The sequence below is a fragment of the Stylophora pistillata genome, chromosome 1 (genome assembly GCF_964205215.1).
Source record: "Stylophora pistillata chromosome 1, jaStyPist1.2, whole genome shotgun sequence".
Lineage (NCBI taxonomy): Eukaryota > Metazoa > Cnidaria > Anthozoa > Scleractinia > Pocilloporidae > Stylophora > Stylophora pistillata.
Genome location: NC_142519.1, coordinates 27,707,599 through 27,722,053, shown reverse-complemented (window position 1 = coordinate 27,722,053; position 14,455 = coordinate 27,707,599). Strand labels below are relative to the sequence as shown.

Below are 14,455 nucleotides of genomic sequence, written 5' to 3'. Positions count from 1 at the left end.
CTTTAACTGACTATACGCTCCCTCGGTGACCATACGTCCCCTACTAAGCCTGTAGTTGAAATATCTTTGTTGAGGGCTTAAAACGGCATTTGTGTAGGGTTTCATGAGCCATGTACGGAGGGGAAAGGCAGAATCGGCTATTATAAGAGGTGGTACATTTACTTCACCAACAGCTTTGCCCACGTTGGGTAGAAGGCCATCTTGGATTGAATTCCAAAGGTTTGTAGACCTAAAAATGATAGCATCGTGGGAGTTCCCAGGATAACCGCAACTTAACTCCATACAAAACGGCAATGAGAATCAACCATGGCCATCAGAACAACTGAATCAAAATTTTTAAAATTGTGATATTCTTTACATGCTTCAAGGCCGCCGGGAGGACATTTTATGGGTATGTGGCATCCATCCAGTGCCACCCAGCAGCAAGGGAATTGCCATAATTCCTCCATGTCAAGAATCTTTCGCTCGAAGTCTTCTCGGGATTTCGGCATGTTACTTGAAATACTTTCAGCCCACAAATAATCAACAAGAACCTGGCATACTTCCGGTACAATGGAGCTCACAGTGGCAACTCCTCTTCCTACCATTTCAGTGATAGTGTAATAGTAATCGCCTCTTCCCAGTCTATAAAGACATATGCCCAGTCTTTCCTCAGGTGAAATTGGTTCCTCTGTCACAGTTTGTCTTTGAAGTACGTTCCCCACACGACTTAAAATAAAATGAAATGTTGCCCGTGAAACACGTAAGGTTTTCTTAAACCGAACATCAGAATATGTAGTCCTTACCTTGTGCCACCAGCCTTCATTTCGTATCAATCGACGGCACGATTGGGGTCTTGGGACACGTGCTATGGCATTTCTTTGCGATAGGAAAAGCATAAGAAGGGAACAAACATACAGAAGCCGTCTTCTTCTTGCTAGCAGATGATGCACTGCCATCGCCGTTTCCTGTTAGCACGAATGGTGTTTGAGAGGCATAAACGCCGAAAACACAAAATATCCTCCTTACTTTTGTCAGCCATATTGGCGGGGGACTTAGAGCGGCGTCTGGGAATGAAGCTGTCACTCGCACTCGGCAATTAAATTCGGCACAATTAAATGCGACGTTTAAATCAAATGCCGAACTTTCTTAATTCAGGTCGACTTAAATTAGTATTAGATTCGGCGCATGTAAAATGCGACGTTTAAACCGGGCCTAAAAGTTGGAATAACCTGAAACCATATGAAAGCACCGATGAAACCACCAGAAACCATCTGAAACCCCCAAGGAAACCATCTGAAATTACCTGAAAATATCTCGAAACAATTTAAAACAACATGAAAGCACCTAAAAAATTACGGGTGACATCAGAAAATAAGTGTTGACAATCGAGTTTATCCACAGGGAGCCCGGCTTACGGATATCGTATATAATGCCCTACAGTACAGAATAGGCACCACAAACAGGTCTTCAAGGAAACATTCCATTGTTCTTGTTGAAAACGCACTCAATTAGCTCTACGAATGGCTGGGAGTGGCATATGGTATTTCGTGGACTGGACTGGACTGGACTGGACTAGTAAAACGTGGACTAGTAAAGCATGGACTAGTAAAACGTGGACTAGTAAAACGCGGACTAGTAAAACGCGGACTAGTAAAACGCGGACTAGTAAAACGCGGACTAGTAAAACGCGGACTAGTAAAACGCGGACTAGTAAAACGTGGACTAGTAAAACGCGGACTAGTAAAACGACAACAACAAAAAAAACAATTTCATACGAAGTCGATCATAAGACTTAATGGCAAGCCAATTTAGTAAGTGACAATACCTGTTTGACTTTTAAGCTGCAAATGGGTTTGACATGCGCCAGATACAAACGAATTTATAAGTTTAGCCTAAGAAAGAATTTATTCAGCACCAGTTCAAAATTCTAAAATACACTTTCGTCGTAAATTTCACGGCAGAAACGCAGGAATTCGATGAATTAAAGTCGCATTAAATCTCCTTGTGTCTAGGTAGAAAGAGTCTCATTGACTTCAGCTTTTCGGTGGAAGAAACACCGATTTACACACGCCATTACAGAAAACAAACAAGCAGACTGACAACTCCCGGCCAAAACACATATTTGCATTCACTTACAATTTGACTTTCCGTGAAATTTGAAAACGGAACAGAGGTAAATCTTCGAAGATCAATCGTCGTTGGAAATAAAAAATACTTTCCGTAAGATCTCTAACTGTTTTTCTTTTTACGAGAAAATCGTCGCATGATAATTTAACTCGTGTGTGTTTGTCATACCCGTACTGCTGTTTCTTCAAAAGCGTATGCTTCTTTCTTCTTCAATTGACAGGTGTCACATCGTCACAGTTGCTTATCAAAAAAATTTTTCGGCGAAAACATTCTCTTTAACTTGAATAACGCTTGTTTTCTTTATAACTCACTCACCATCAAATTGTGAAGTTCAAGGAGGATTTTCCCGTAATTAAACTCGTAATTGTAGCCCTAAATCATTCGGGTTCTTTTAGCAATCATTGTTTTTATGCGTTAGAAAAAGATAGAAGTGTTATTCACCAGCATAGGTCGGTCCGTAATGGGAACTTCTGAACTGTTCGTATATTTCTGAACTGTTCAAAAATTGGTGTAGCATCCTGGATTCTTTAAGGCTCAGGTCGCATTACGACCGAATCTGGCCTTTATGGTGCAATGTATCCTCTAGAAATTCAGGTGGCCTCTATAAGTGCCTTGCTGTTGCCAATCCTAACTGATTTCCTGGGAAAGAAACTTACACTGATTAATGGGTAAGAGAACGACATTCTCCTGTACGCTGTTACTCAGTATCTCTATTCTTTGTAATTCTTTGTTCAAGGAATGTGCATGTTGTGTGAAATGAATATTTCTCGCCATTTAATTCTTTTTTCTTTTAATTTTACTTCTTGCGAACTTTCTGGCCCCATTACTGCTGGAACTTATCCACGTTTCTTTGTCATGAAACTATAAGGAGTACTGCCTATCTCTCTGATTGGGATCCCTGTTCATCGCATGAACCCCCACCCAACCCAGTTTGTTCATACATACCTATTTACACCGCTGGGTGGAGAGAAGCGCAATGAGAGAACAAGAAATGAACATCTGTGCTAGGGCTGGAGCCATTTCTTGCAACACTTGAGTTCTTTGGTATATGTAGTCTTTGCTTTGAGCGATGAGGTTACTTTTAAAAAATGTCATCTTTTCTTAGCGCTGTGTCAATGGCAGAACACCATTTGTTAGTCATGTGGTCGACAGCATTTTTCTTGCTGGAGAGATATGCCGATGAAATCAGTGATCAGGAGCTAAAGGCAAACCTCCTCAAGGTAAATTATGCAATGTTTTATATTTAAGGTAAACTTTGATTTCTTCGCACACTCAATTGAAATTTACTTTTAAGGAAAACCTTAATCAATATAAAGTACCGCATGATGTTGAACAGCATTGAAAAGCAATCCTTTGGTATGAAATCTGTGTTATAGTATTTTTTGATTGAGTTTAAATTCTTTGGTGTCTTATATATTTTTCAGAATGCCGTTCGTATTGCATCCTCAAACGAAGATAGCACTCCGACCTGTGTTTATCAAGCTATCATAAGAGGGCTTGAGAGGCTTGTAGTGTCATTTGCTCTGTCGAGTGCTGAGTCGGATTCACTAGTCAAGCTCAGTGTGGACAGGTAGGTCGGGTAGGACGGGCAAACTTACTGTGAAGTAGTGGGTCTGGTGGGACAGTCGAACATTATTACCGAGGATGTTAATACTATTACACTCGGGAGCAGAAAGGTACTAGTAGGTAATAAGAAATACACAAAGGCCCCGCAACAGTTCTTACCATGTCTTTAATTCGTAGGTAAGGTAAAGTCTGCTTACGAGCCAAGCGGCCCATCGGGCCAGCGGTTAACTCCGGTTTCCGTAGCATGAAGCCTCTAGGAGTATTTCTACTCCCTCCCCGATGGAATGCTAGTCCATCACAGGGTTACCCCCAGCATTAAAGCTGCTGGTACCCATTTAAACACCTGGGTGAAGAGAGGCACTGTGAGAGTAAAGTGTCTTGCCCAACAACACTACACAGTGTCCCCGGCCAGGGCTTAAACCCGGACCACTCGATCCGGAGTCGAGCGAACTAACAATGAGGCCACCGTGCCTCTGCTGTTTTAATTCGTAGATGATTTTAATTCGAAACCAAATACTGCAAACGTGGTGGAGACTTTGCGCACACTCTTCTATATCTAAGCTTTTTTTCCTTCTTTTTTCTTTTATTCATTTTAGGTTGTCCATGCAAAACCCTCAAAGAGCCATATCTGCTCTGGGTTTGTTGGTAACGTGTATGTATACAGGTATGAAGTGTGCATGGGTTTTTTTTGTTTGCTTGAGTGGTGTTCCTGCAATAGTGTTGGGCCATTCTACAATTCGAATGGGAATCAAAGGGAAAGAGATCCTTTAACTCATGGCGATCTGGACATTCTGTCCGGCACTCCGTGAACTGTTTTAGTGACCAAACAACTGACAGACAAATGGTCGTCAGTCATTCAAAGTGTAGGTCAGCCGGTCAGTCAGCCGGTCAGTCAGCCAGTTAGTCGGTCTGTGAGTAAGTAGGCCAGTAAGTCAGTCAGTCGATTGGTCAGTTGATTGGTCGAACAGTCAAATACTGAGTCAACTAACCTATTTTACTAAAAACTGGATCATTGGATAATGCAATTCAAGACTTTTTTATGGCTTAGCCATTATGGTATATCAGCCAATATACCATAATCTACAAATATGGTAAGCGTACGCGTCAGCTTAAAATCAATAGGGAGCTAAAAAATCCAGTTTCTTCTTACAAAATAATAACTTGTTGGGGGCGTTTTTTATAAAAACTACGCGCCTCGTTGGCTAGCTATCATCTCATATCCAACAAGCGGGAGTGGAATAATTGTTAAATAAGTAGTAGATGGTTGGCTGGTGGTATGGTCTATCGGTTACTCAGTGGTTTTACTCAGTCAATTTGGTAATTGTTTATTAAGTTAGTTACATGTAATCATTCATTCATTCATTCATTCATTCATTCAGCCAGCCAAAAATTGACGATTCCATCATACAAGACATTTAGAATTCATGCCATGATTCGTTTTACGCAGGTAAGATTGGCGACCGACCAAGTGGAATATACCCTCCGGCTGACTCTGTGGAGTTTCCAACAGAGGACATACTTCTAATTGCTATGGAACGTGTTACTGTTTTGTTTGATAGGTGAGTTGCAATTAGTTTATGTTAGAATTAACACAAAAAATACAACTTGATTTACTCAAATTCTACTTAGGAGCATTTGCATTCTTTGCTGAGCCTCAATTATATGTTTGTGGTCAGTCTCATGAACTGTAAGTATTTTAATGCCATCCTTAATGCACACAGCCTTTCTAATCTGAGAACTCGAGACAAACAGTTTTAATGAACATGAATTAAATGGACCTTATTTGTAAGGGCACCCGTATTGGGCAGACGCTAGCCTTAGACCAAAATGTTTCCTTTCGTATTTGCTTAAACCCTTGAGTGATTAGCGTCTAATTTCTCTTAACAGCATCAGTGCTTAATCACACATTATAACATAACCAAAGTAAAGCGCGCGCTCTGATTGGTCAATTTAGCGTCCCCCATTTGCCCATGGGTGTACGCCACTGACGTGAGCAAATGCAACGACTATTTTTCCGCGCGCGCTTGTTTTTACTGGTCACGTAAGATTTGTTAAATAAAAGGGAACTCTTTAGCTACATTGTATCAATGTTATGTTATAAAACAAGTGGTAAACACCACAGCGTACACTATTGAGTTATGGATGCACTTGGGAGGTTTGCTAAGCACTCAAGAAGCTAGAGTCGCTCTCGACTATCGCCTCGAGCGACCCTTACGCTTCTTTCGTGCTTAGCAACCTCCCGCGTGCATCCACAACTCAATAGTGTACGCTGTGGTGTTTACCATTTGTTTATTAAGGTTATGAGAATGATGGAAATGATCGCCAACTAAAGAAGCTGTTGAGTGTTCGACAGATTTTCCTTGTTAGTACTGTAGGAGAGGCATCCAGAACAGTATGAAGAGTATTATGGGTACTAATGTTAGGGTATAAAAGGTCAAAGTGAACGTGTATTCGATGGTTTACTTTGTTAACCGAACTGACGGCTAAACCTGTATTACTTTGAGTTTCATATTTAAACGAATACACACTAAGATGGCATTGCTTACGTCTGAAACTTTTATTCTGGTGATTGATTGTTATTGTCTTCCGGGTTTGAAAGGTTTCTGATTGTGCACTCTTTTTTATTTGGAGTTAAATAATTAAACGATGTTGCACAATATACACTACGCAGGATGCAGTCTCCCTGGATTAAATAGACTCTACTTAGGGGGTGCAGATTCACCCTAAAACCGGACAATTTAACATCATATGCACAAAGAGAAATATCTGCAATGTGCACCTGATGTGCACCTGATGTACATGTGTTGGAAAGAGGGCATGCCATGCAGCGGAAAATGTGTTAATCTTTTATTCCCACCTGGGGTCCATTTCTCCACGGTCCCATTAAAGGGCCCGTAAAAAAGTTCTGTTTTCAATCAAGATGAGTGTTTCAGTACTTTTGAAAATATTATTGTAAAACTAATGGCTAAAGGAAAAAATGAACTTGTTAGGGTGCTGGGACATACGTCTTTATTCTTTAAATTTTTATTTTAAAATACGGTTATGGGTCTGTTAAGTTACCGGGGCTTTCGAGAATGGGGATCCTGCCCCGGTTGTTCGAAGGCAGGATAACACTATCTATTGAATAAATCTCTCTCTGGTAGTTAGCGCAGTACGGTTTGTTAACACTTATCCGCTGGATAGTAATTTATCCGTTGAATAGTGTTATCCAACCTTTCAAAAACTAAGGCCGCTTGGTAGAGCATCTCGTCAATTTCCAAGATTCTCTATCTTTTTGGCAGAATAAGAAAAGGCGTGTCATCTGAAGCTAGAGTGGTAGCCAGAGTCTTGCCACCTTTGCTTTTGGATTTCTTCCCCGCTCAAGAAATCATGAACAAAGTGATTGGAGAGTTTCTGTCTAGTCGGCAGCCACATCCTGAACTCATGGCACAAGTTCTCTTTAAGGTAAATACCTGTAGGATACTGCTGCTTTCAGTTTTTTGCATTTATATCCTCTCAAATGACTGGTCTTTGGGACATCTTCAACCCATAAACTCTCAGAAGTAATAAACATAAAACTTATCCGTGCAATATCAATATCATGAAACTAGCGTAGGGGAATGTTCACGTGACTCAAAATCGAATTTTCTTAACACAACTTGCCTCCTCTCCACGATTACGAGAAAATTTTGGATGAAGACTGCAGTTGTTTTCTAATAATCTGCAGCTGACAAGTTACTTCATTCGGAAGGGCTAATAGTCCTAAAAATGATAGTAGTAATAAAATATTAAAACTTCTGCTCTGCCTTTTATTATTTTGATTAGGTGTTTGAAGGTCTGCACAGTCAAGGGCAGCAAACGGAAGTGAGAGACTGGGTTCTTCTCTCACTTGGAAGCTTCATACAGCGGTATGATGTTTTCTTAGCTAGTATTGGTATTTGGGTGAGATGTTACTTATAGCTAAGAACTGCTTCACCTTAAAAAGTTAGATTTGGTTGCGAGCAAACTTAAAGTTCCATCATTGAGTTTAACAGTAGCTTAAGATCTTTGAAACAAATAGACCGATCTCGCCGTGAGTTTATTCTTAGCACATTTTGACTGTCATCTATGATTTGACCGCCTCCCGGTTAGCTCAATGAATAGAGCGCTGGACTGTTGTGCGGGAGGTCGAGGGTTCGAGCCCCGGCCGGACCAACACTCAGGGTCTTAAAATAATTGAGAAGAATAGGCTACCTTTCTATAGCATCATGGAATGGTTAGATAGTCTAGTCTTCTCGGATAGGGACGAATAAATGGAGGTCCCGTCTCCTGCAGGGTTAGGGGCAGGAGACGTTAATTTCCCACGCACGAGATTACTGTGTGATGGATGTCCTTCCCTGGGGTGGGATGGGTGGTTAACAGGACCCCCGTTGATACCAGTGTTTACTACACTGAAGGGGCTATCCTGTATAAATATAGATGTCTACTCTACTATTACTGGAAACATGGCAGCTATTTGTTAGAAAGAGACATTTAGACCTCCATTTTTCGTCCACCTTGTCCTGCTGATTCTTCATAAACATTTACCAGGACAGCATAAAGTGCTTGGTTAAGGGATGAACGGAGAGGTCGGCGGGGTGCAAAACCTCTTCCCATCAGACCAGTGGGGTTTTTACCACTTTTCTGGTACCAAAATTCTTGCAACAATAAGAGCACTTTTGGCTGGACAATTTGACGTGTTAAATTCAATATTTATTTGCCTTGCAATTTTTCTTTGCATATTTGGGCTACGGTTAAAAAAAATATATATATATCTGTTTTCTGAGTCAAAGTTTGGACCCCCTATCAAAAATTCTAGCGTCTACCCCCTTAGGCTTGGTTTGCTAGTGTAGTGGGACAGCGGACGTGATCGTAAGGCGTCTTCACAAGTGTACCTAATTGATGTTGGTTATGTGTTTATTCTTTTAAAAGGACACCTCTGTCGATGGCTGTGTGGAGTCTTACCTGCTTTTTCATTAGCGCTTCCAACAACAAATGGATCCGAGCCCTGTATCCAATCTTTGGTCTAAAATGTAGTATGGAGTGCGACTCACGGGATTTCATACTTGATCTCTGTTACTCTTTTGTATTTTTTAACAGCACTCTGGAAGAGTTTTAATTTATGTTAATTTATGCGATATGATACTCAACCCAGTGTCCGCGCCGGTGTCGCTAAAGAGAAGTAAACGTTTAGGCACTGTTTTCTTATGCTGCAACATTGCCCTCTTGAATTTTATTCTTAACGATAACCTCAGCTTTTCTTATATCGTGGGAAGAATGGGTAAACTTGAAGATATCGACGTTAGAATATTCTGCGCAGCCGCTATGGATTTCTACAGAACTCAGGTAAGACAAGTTATAGCAGCCAGTTCAGTCTCATGCAAACTTTGCCTCCGAGCTGACTAGTCATTAAAACCTCGCAAGTTGATAACCCATGATCACAGTTTTTCCATTTCCATGGACGATTTTATTTGCCTGCAGTCCCCTTTTTTGCTTTTTATGATGTTTTTCTGGGGTCGTGGCATAGAATGAGCCAGCTCTTTTAGGTTAGTTGGGAAGGGGACTGAGGACTTTTCTCTATGACTGATGTTGCTGCGTTTTCAGCTCTCCCATTGTTTTTGGAACCAGACCCTTTTACGTGACCTCGTCCCCTCTAGTTTTTATTTTGTGAAAGTGTGTAAGTTACTCCGGTACAATGTATGAGTAACATTGAATTAGACAGAATATACACAAAGCATAGCAGTGACTCGGTGTTGCAGATGTTCAGTGTATTTTTTTTTTTTTTTCATTTTTTCTCCCCACAGAATCTCGACGCAACTGATAAAGAGACTCTGATATCCACATTTAGAAGGGCCGCTCAAACGAGTGCACCTTACAGAGAATTCATTGAATGCTGTCAGTCAGAGAGATGAACTCTGCAATAACAGTATTTGAAGTAGAACCAGGAAACACTCTCGATAAGCAAAGGTTTTGGTTTATGGGTGGGAGGATTATTGAAAAACGTTTCAACGTTCTTGATCGTGGGACTGTTTTAATGAAGAAGCAAAGGAAAGGTGTTGTCCAGAACTTCAGGATTTTGAGCCGTTCGACATATCCTCGGTACAAGTCGGAGTTGTCAATTTCTGTGCAAAGTGCTCCTGTGCAACACGGATTTTCGTGATTTATGATTTCTTCAGCTTGAGCCATTAACAAGAATGAATAATTCGTGGTTGTGAAATATTTTGATAGAAGTTTGAATCTGGGATGGTCACTGATCCAATGAACCGTCGACATATTTTTCATAACGTAACACAGAGAAACGTTACAAAGTAGCGGAAAGTGAAACATTAATGTACATGCTTTGTCACGCATAGCTTGAATCGTATTGTCACGCATTTCGTGACATGTTAAATGACACACACCCCGGGTTGCGCGAAAAACCATTTGGTGTATTCATGTGCACGCTTCTTCAGAGACTAAGTGGAGATGTGGGATCAATTTTGACTCAAATGAAATGATGTACTATCAATTATGCATGGAATATTAGAGACAATTGTGCTTAAATTCTAAGAAAATATAATGAAAACAATATTATGAATTTTTCATTGTGCTTATTATTGGTAACTGTATTCAGCCTGAAGGTCTTGCCAACTGTGTTCTCACAACATTTGAATTCTTTGGGTGTAATAATTTCGATGTAGTTGCTTAAACTTCATCGTCAGGTGCCGACTGGGGTGTAGCTGAACTACTTTATCATGATGACAATTTATCTAAACGAATACCCTTAATTTAAAAGCTGAAGGCTGTCCAGTATCCGACATTTTGTTTTGTGCAAATCTTAATGTAATCATACATACTAGATATGAAAAAGAAATTATTTTATTTCTCATTAACCCTATTTACTGCTACTCGCTTGAAACATAGTATCTCGTGTGTGTAATTACAATGGTAATGACTCCGCAGGAAAACAGCATGGTGTTTCAAGAATATTTGTTTTTTTTTTGTTTTGTTTTGTTTTGTTTTTTTACTCTACCACAACAAAATTTAGTCCATCATTTCAACCATGTGTGATAACGCAATGATTGATAACACAAAGGAAACCCAAAACGCCATGTTTGACCCAAACCAACCTAGTCTCCCTTGCAGCCCTTTCCGGCGTTGTCACGCAAGCGAAAACTTTCCCACCAACGGATGCTCACATTCGAACAACATTCCTTTCCGAGAATTGGCCAATCAGCATTTACTTAGCATATTCTGGAAAGCGTTCGCGCCTCAATAATCAAACCAATCACAGAGTTCGTATTATCCGAGCGTTGAAACTGACAAAATGAAGACGCTTTTGTCTTAGTGCGAGATACTTTTGGTATTGACCACTTTCAAAAATGGCTGCCGGATTGATATTCTTTTGTTTAAATTTAAATTAGCCTTTCTGGCCTCGTTCTCCAGTTAAAAATTCCAAAGAATGCATTATCTCAAGCGAGGCTAGTGAGGCTAATTTGAATTTAAACAAAAGAATATCAATCCGGCAGCCATTTATAAAAGTGGTGTATTGAGAGCTTAAACTAACGCTAACGCGCTTCCTGTGAATTCGCGGGAATAAGTATATCGCGTGTTCATTGGTTGTTTGTCAGACAATAACTTTATTTTGATTGGATAACACATTACAATGGGAAAGGAATGTTGTTCGAATGTGAGTAGCCGTTGGTGGGGGAGTTTTCGCTTGCGTGACGACTCCGGAAAAGGCTGCAAGGGAGACTAAAACCAACCAAGCGTTGTAAAATTTTTTTTTATGGTTACTTACCAATTATTTATTTATTTATTTGCACCTCGCTGCAAAAATAAGAAACCTTACATTACTGACCTAAAAACTAAACGGTTCATGATTGCCAATGGTCACCAGGGAGGGGCCAGTGAGTCAAATATCTTCAACCAAAGCCTCATAGTAATCGAATTCCTCGCTCTTCACCATATCTTCGGGAAACTCGTTTGCGATTGCAGCGTTTATCTCACAAAGGCTCGTTGATGGCGAGTCTCCTGGTCTATAGTTAACTGATGTGCAGTTTTGGTTGCGTCCACACCAGAGCAAACATTCAATGTCACTTTGTACGATCAACTGGTCGATCACATGCTCAGTCAACTGTGTGTTTGGCAATCTCTTGAAATATCGTCCCCTCACTGCATCTGTTTCGATTCAAGTGCTGATTTATTACTAATCAAGATTTTGGGATCAACGTCTTTCTACTATTTACATACACTTCGTTAGTTTTGACCTGGTCCTATTTTATTACAGCTGTTTCGGCCTGTTCTTATTTGCACTTCTTTTTACTGGGACCAAGTTGAGACTCGATCAAGAGATAAAATGGTCACCTGTCTACAAGAAAGTCAAGAAATCATTTCTTCTAGTATAAGTTACTATGTCAGTTGTATCTGGATTATTGCTAGTTGTGCTTTGAACAACTTCTTCCTGTACCATAGGTTTAAATCTCAAACAACACGTCCTCGTCAGAAATTTCCTTTTATTAAGGGTAAATGTCCTCAAGGACTTGAACCTAAAGGAAGTGAAATGCCTGACAGACACAGAACCTGTCATTCAGTGACAGAAACCCGAATCCCTTTTGACCCGCCAATGTGATTCCCGCATGTTGAGTGCCGCTATATACAAGATCACATTTGGTTCAATTTAACACCAATGTTTCCCGCTATAAATAGGAAACCTTGGGCAATAAAAGAACAAAGTGTTTCTTTCTTACTCTCCATATCTCGTCCTCACGTGTCCGTTTTGATTGTGTGTTGCATATGATCGGTTATTAAATTTGTATGAGTTTTCTAGACCAATCGCTGAATCCAGGGAGTCAAAACTGAAGCAGTACCTGGTTAAATTTGATACCTGATCGAAAATTGCCTTTGGGACCACTAATGACTAGAATTAAAAACTTGCTATCAGGAAAATAACCATAGTTATATCCCTTATTAGAAAAAGGCAGTTCTTTATATTACTAAGTGCTTGAGGTGAATGAATTACTTTACCTTTTTCACAGATGTAGGGCTGTTCTTTGGAGCAGCTTTTGTCGTTCCACTGGCCATGAAATGAACTGTAGTCTGTCATTTCACCACAGTCCTCGTCACCCGTAATCTTTCCCTCTCCAGGGATCCAGTTCAAGTAAGCTAGCTCCTCCCTATTCGACCAGTGGAACCTTCGAGAGCTGTTATCTTTCACCAAGCCGATCCAAAACGTTTTGTTAACTGCCATGCGTTTGTATACGAACTGCTGTTCTCCCTCAGAGTTGATGCTAAGCAGTTCTCCTTCGTTTTTCTCGCAAGCCACCCTTGCGTCAAACCATGACAGTTTAGTGTCATGAGCTCGATAGCATGAGCCGTTGAAGTATAACCAGTCTCGAGGACAAGTCCAACCTGTGTAACAGGATCGTGATGTTCAGTTCGTGGCATAATTCCTTTTTTTTTTTTTAAACCAATCATACAGCTTTGATTGGTAAAACCTAAATAGTCATGGACTCTGTGTTTGATAGTCAATTGAAGATTGTCCTATTGTAACAATGAATACAATTTACTTCATATGAATCTCGCTGTGGTGGGTTTTTGGTTCGGAGGCGAATTGGGAGTGAACTTGCAATGGCGCGAAACCACTGGTTACTTGTGATGATGAACATCTATTGTGTTTCTTCCCTTTCTTGTTAATGATAAGTTTGTTGTCATATGTTCTGAACATATGAACTCTTATGTTACAAATAGTATCGAAATCATTCAGTCCCTCGTTTTCTCTTAAAAATGAACCGGAATGATAATCGTTTCAGAATACTCCAGAAAGTTCCCTATACGAAAGATCTCGCTATGACTGAAGTTTAAAGGAATAGAATATGACAGTCAAAATAAATCGCGAAGAATGGAAGAAAAACAGAGAGAGTTGATAGATTTGTCACTTAATTTGGACAGATGTATACGCTAATTGTCATTCTACGCAAATGCTAATTAGAGATCGCAGCTTTATTACTTAGAATAAAGATTTTTTTATTACATTTTGTAGCGGAAGTTTTCTTTATGTGAATAATACCAAATTATTTCAACCGAATATGCCCGTGGGGAGAGTAAAGCTCGCTGTAGCTTTTGACATCTCTATTTGTGAAGGCCGCATAACAAACTGATCAGACTTCGACAGTCTATATCTTCTGATGTGCATCTAGACCAAGCAAAAACTGTAAAAGAATTAAACTGTTACAGTGGAATTAGGATTTCAGCGCTTCTACTGTACAATATATACAGTTGGGATCGGATAAAAACTTTGCAGATATTTTCAAAGGCCATCGTTGCTTTAGCCTTGCGCTTTGAGTCGGGTTTGAGTGAAAAGTAAAAATATCGAATAAAACCATATTTGTTTTGTCTTACCTGTTAAATCCTCGTCAAATCCTTTTGAAGGCAAATAGAGCTATTCAAGAAAACAGATATCAAAAAAGGGTGGTTTCAATTTGGCCGAATTTAAGCGTATCCAGAAATGTCAATTTCTCAGCACTTACCGCGACCACACAAAGAAATGAAATTATCATTATTGGGTTCTACCAATTTGCCTTATCGCACGATGTGGCGCAGCCATCTCCCTCGTCTGAACAATAATTCTTTGGATCTGCATGCAGCTGCTGCTCTCCGAAGGTGTTTTTCAACAAAGTGATCTTTATATTGCTTATGTTTTTTACACAGATCCGCTTCCCTGTTAAGTGTACACAGCTTGACATGGGAAAATCGATTTTTGACAGGCTGTCAGCCATGTTATTACATACAATCTCTTTTAAAT

General features: G+C 40.0%; 1 protein-coding gene and 1 pseudogene across 2 annotated transcripts; one reads left to right on the top strand and one right to left on the bottom strand.

The window, feature by feature from the left end:
- The first annotated feature begins 2,645 nt into the window (after positions 1-2,645).
- On the top strand, positions 2,646-10,542 carry LOC148741949 (huntingtin-like). The gene is made up of 10 exons (XM_088728685.1): positions 2,646-2,777; positions 3,215-3,329; positions 3,534-3,679; positions 4,272-4,339; positions 5,123-5,234; positions 6,957-7,119; positions 7,480-7,562; positions 8,605-8,682; positions 8,928-9,018; positions 9,477-10,542. Exons 1-10 carry the CDS (start codon positions 2,683-2,685, stop codon positions 9,582-9,584), a joined length of 1,059 nt encoding a protein of 352 aa, XP_088584811.1. The 5' UTR covers positions 2,646-2,682; the 3' UTR covers positions 9,585-10,542.
- LOC111322763 (C-type lectin-like) lies at positions 10,513-14,349 on the bottom strand (annotated as a pseudogene). Its single transcript, XR_015990041.1, has 4 exons — positions 14,181-14,349; positions 14,053-14,092; positions 12,679-13,062; positions 10,513-11,832 (listed from the first exon to the last, which is right to left on the bottom strand). The product of XR_015990041.1 is annotated as a C-type lectin-like (transcript).
- Positions 14,350-14,455: the final 106 nt, after the last annotated feature.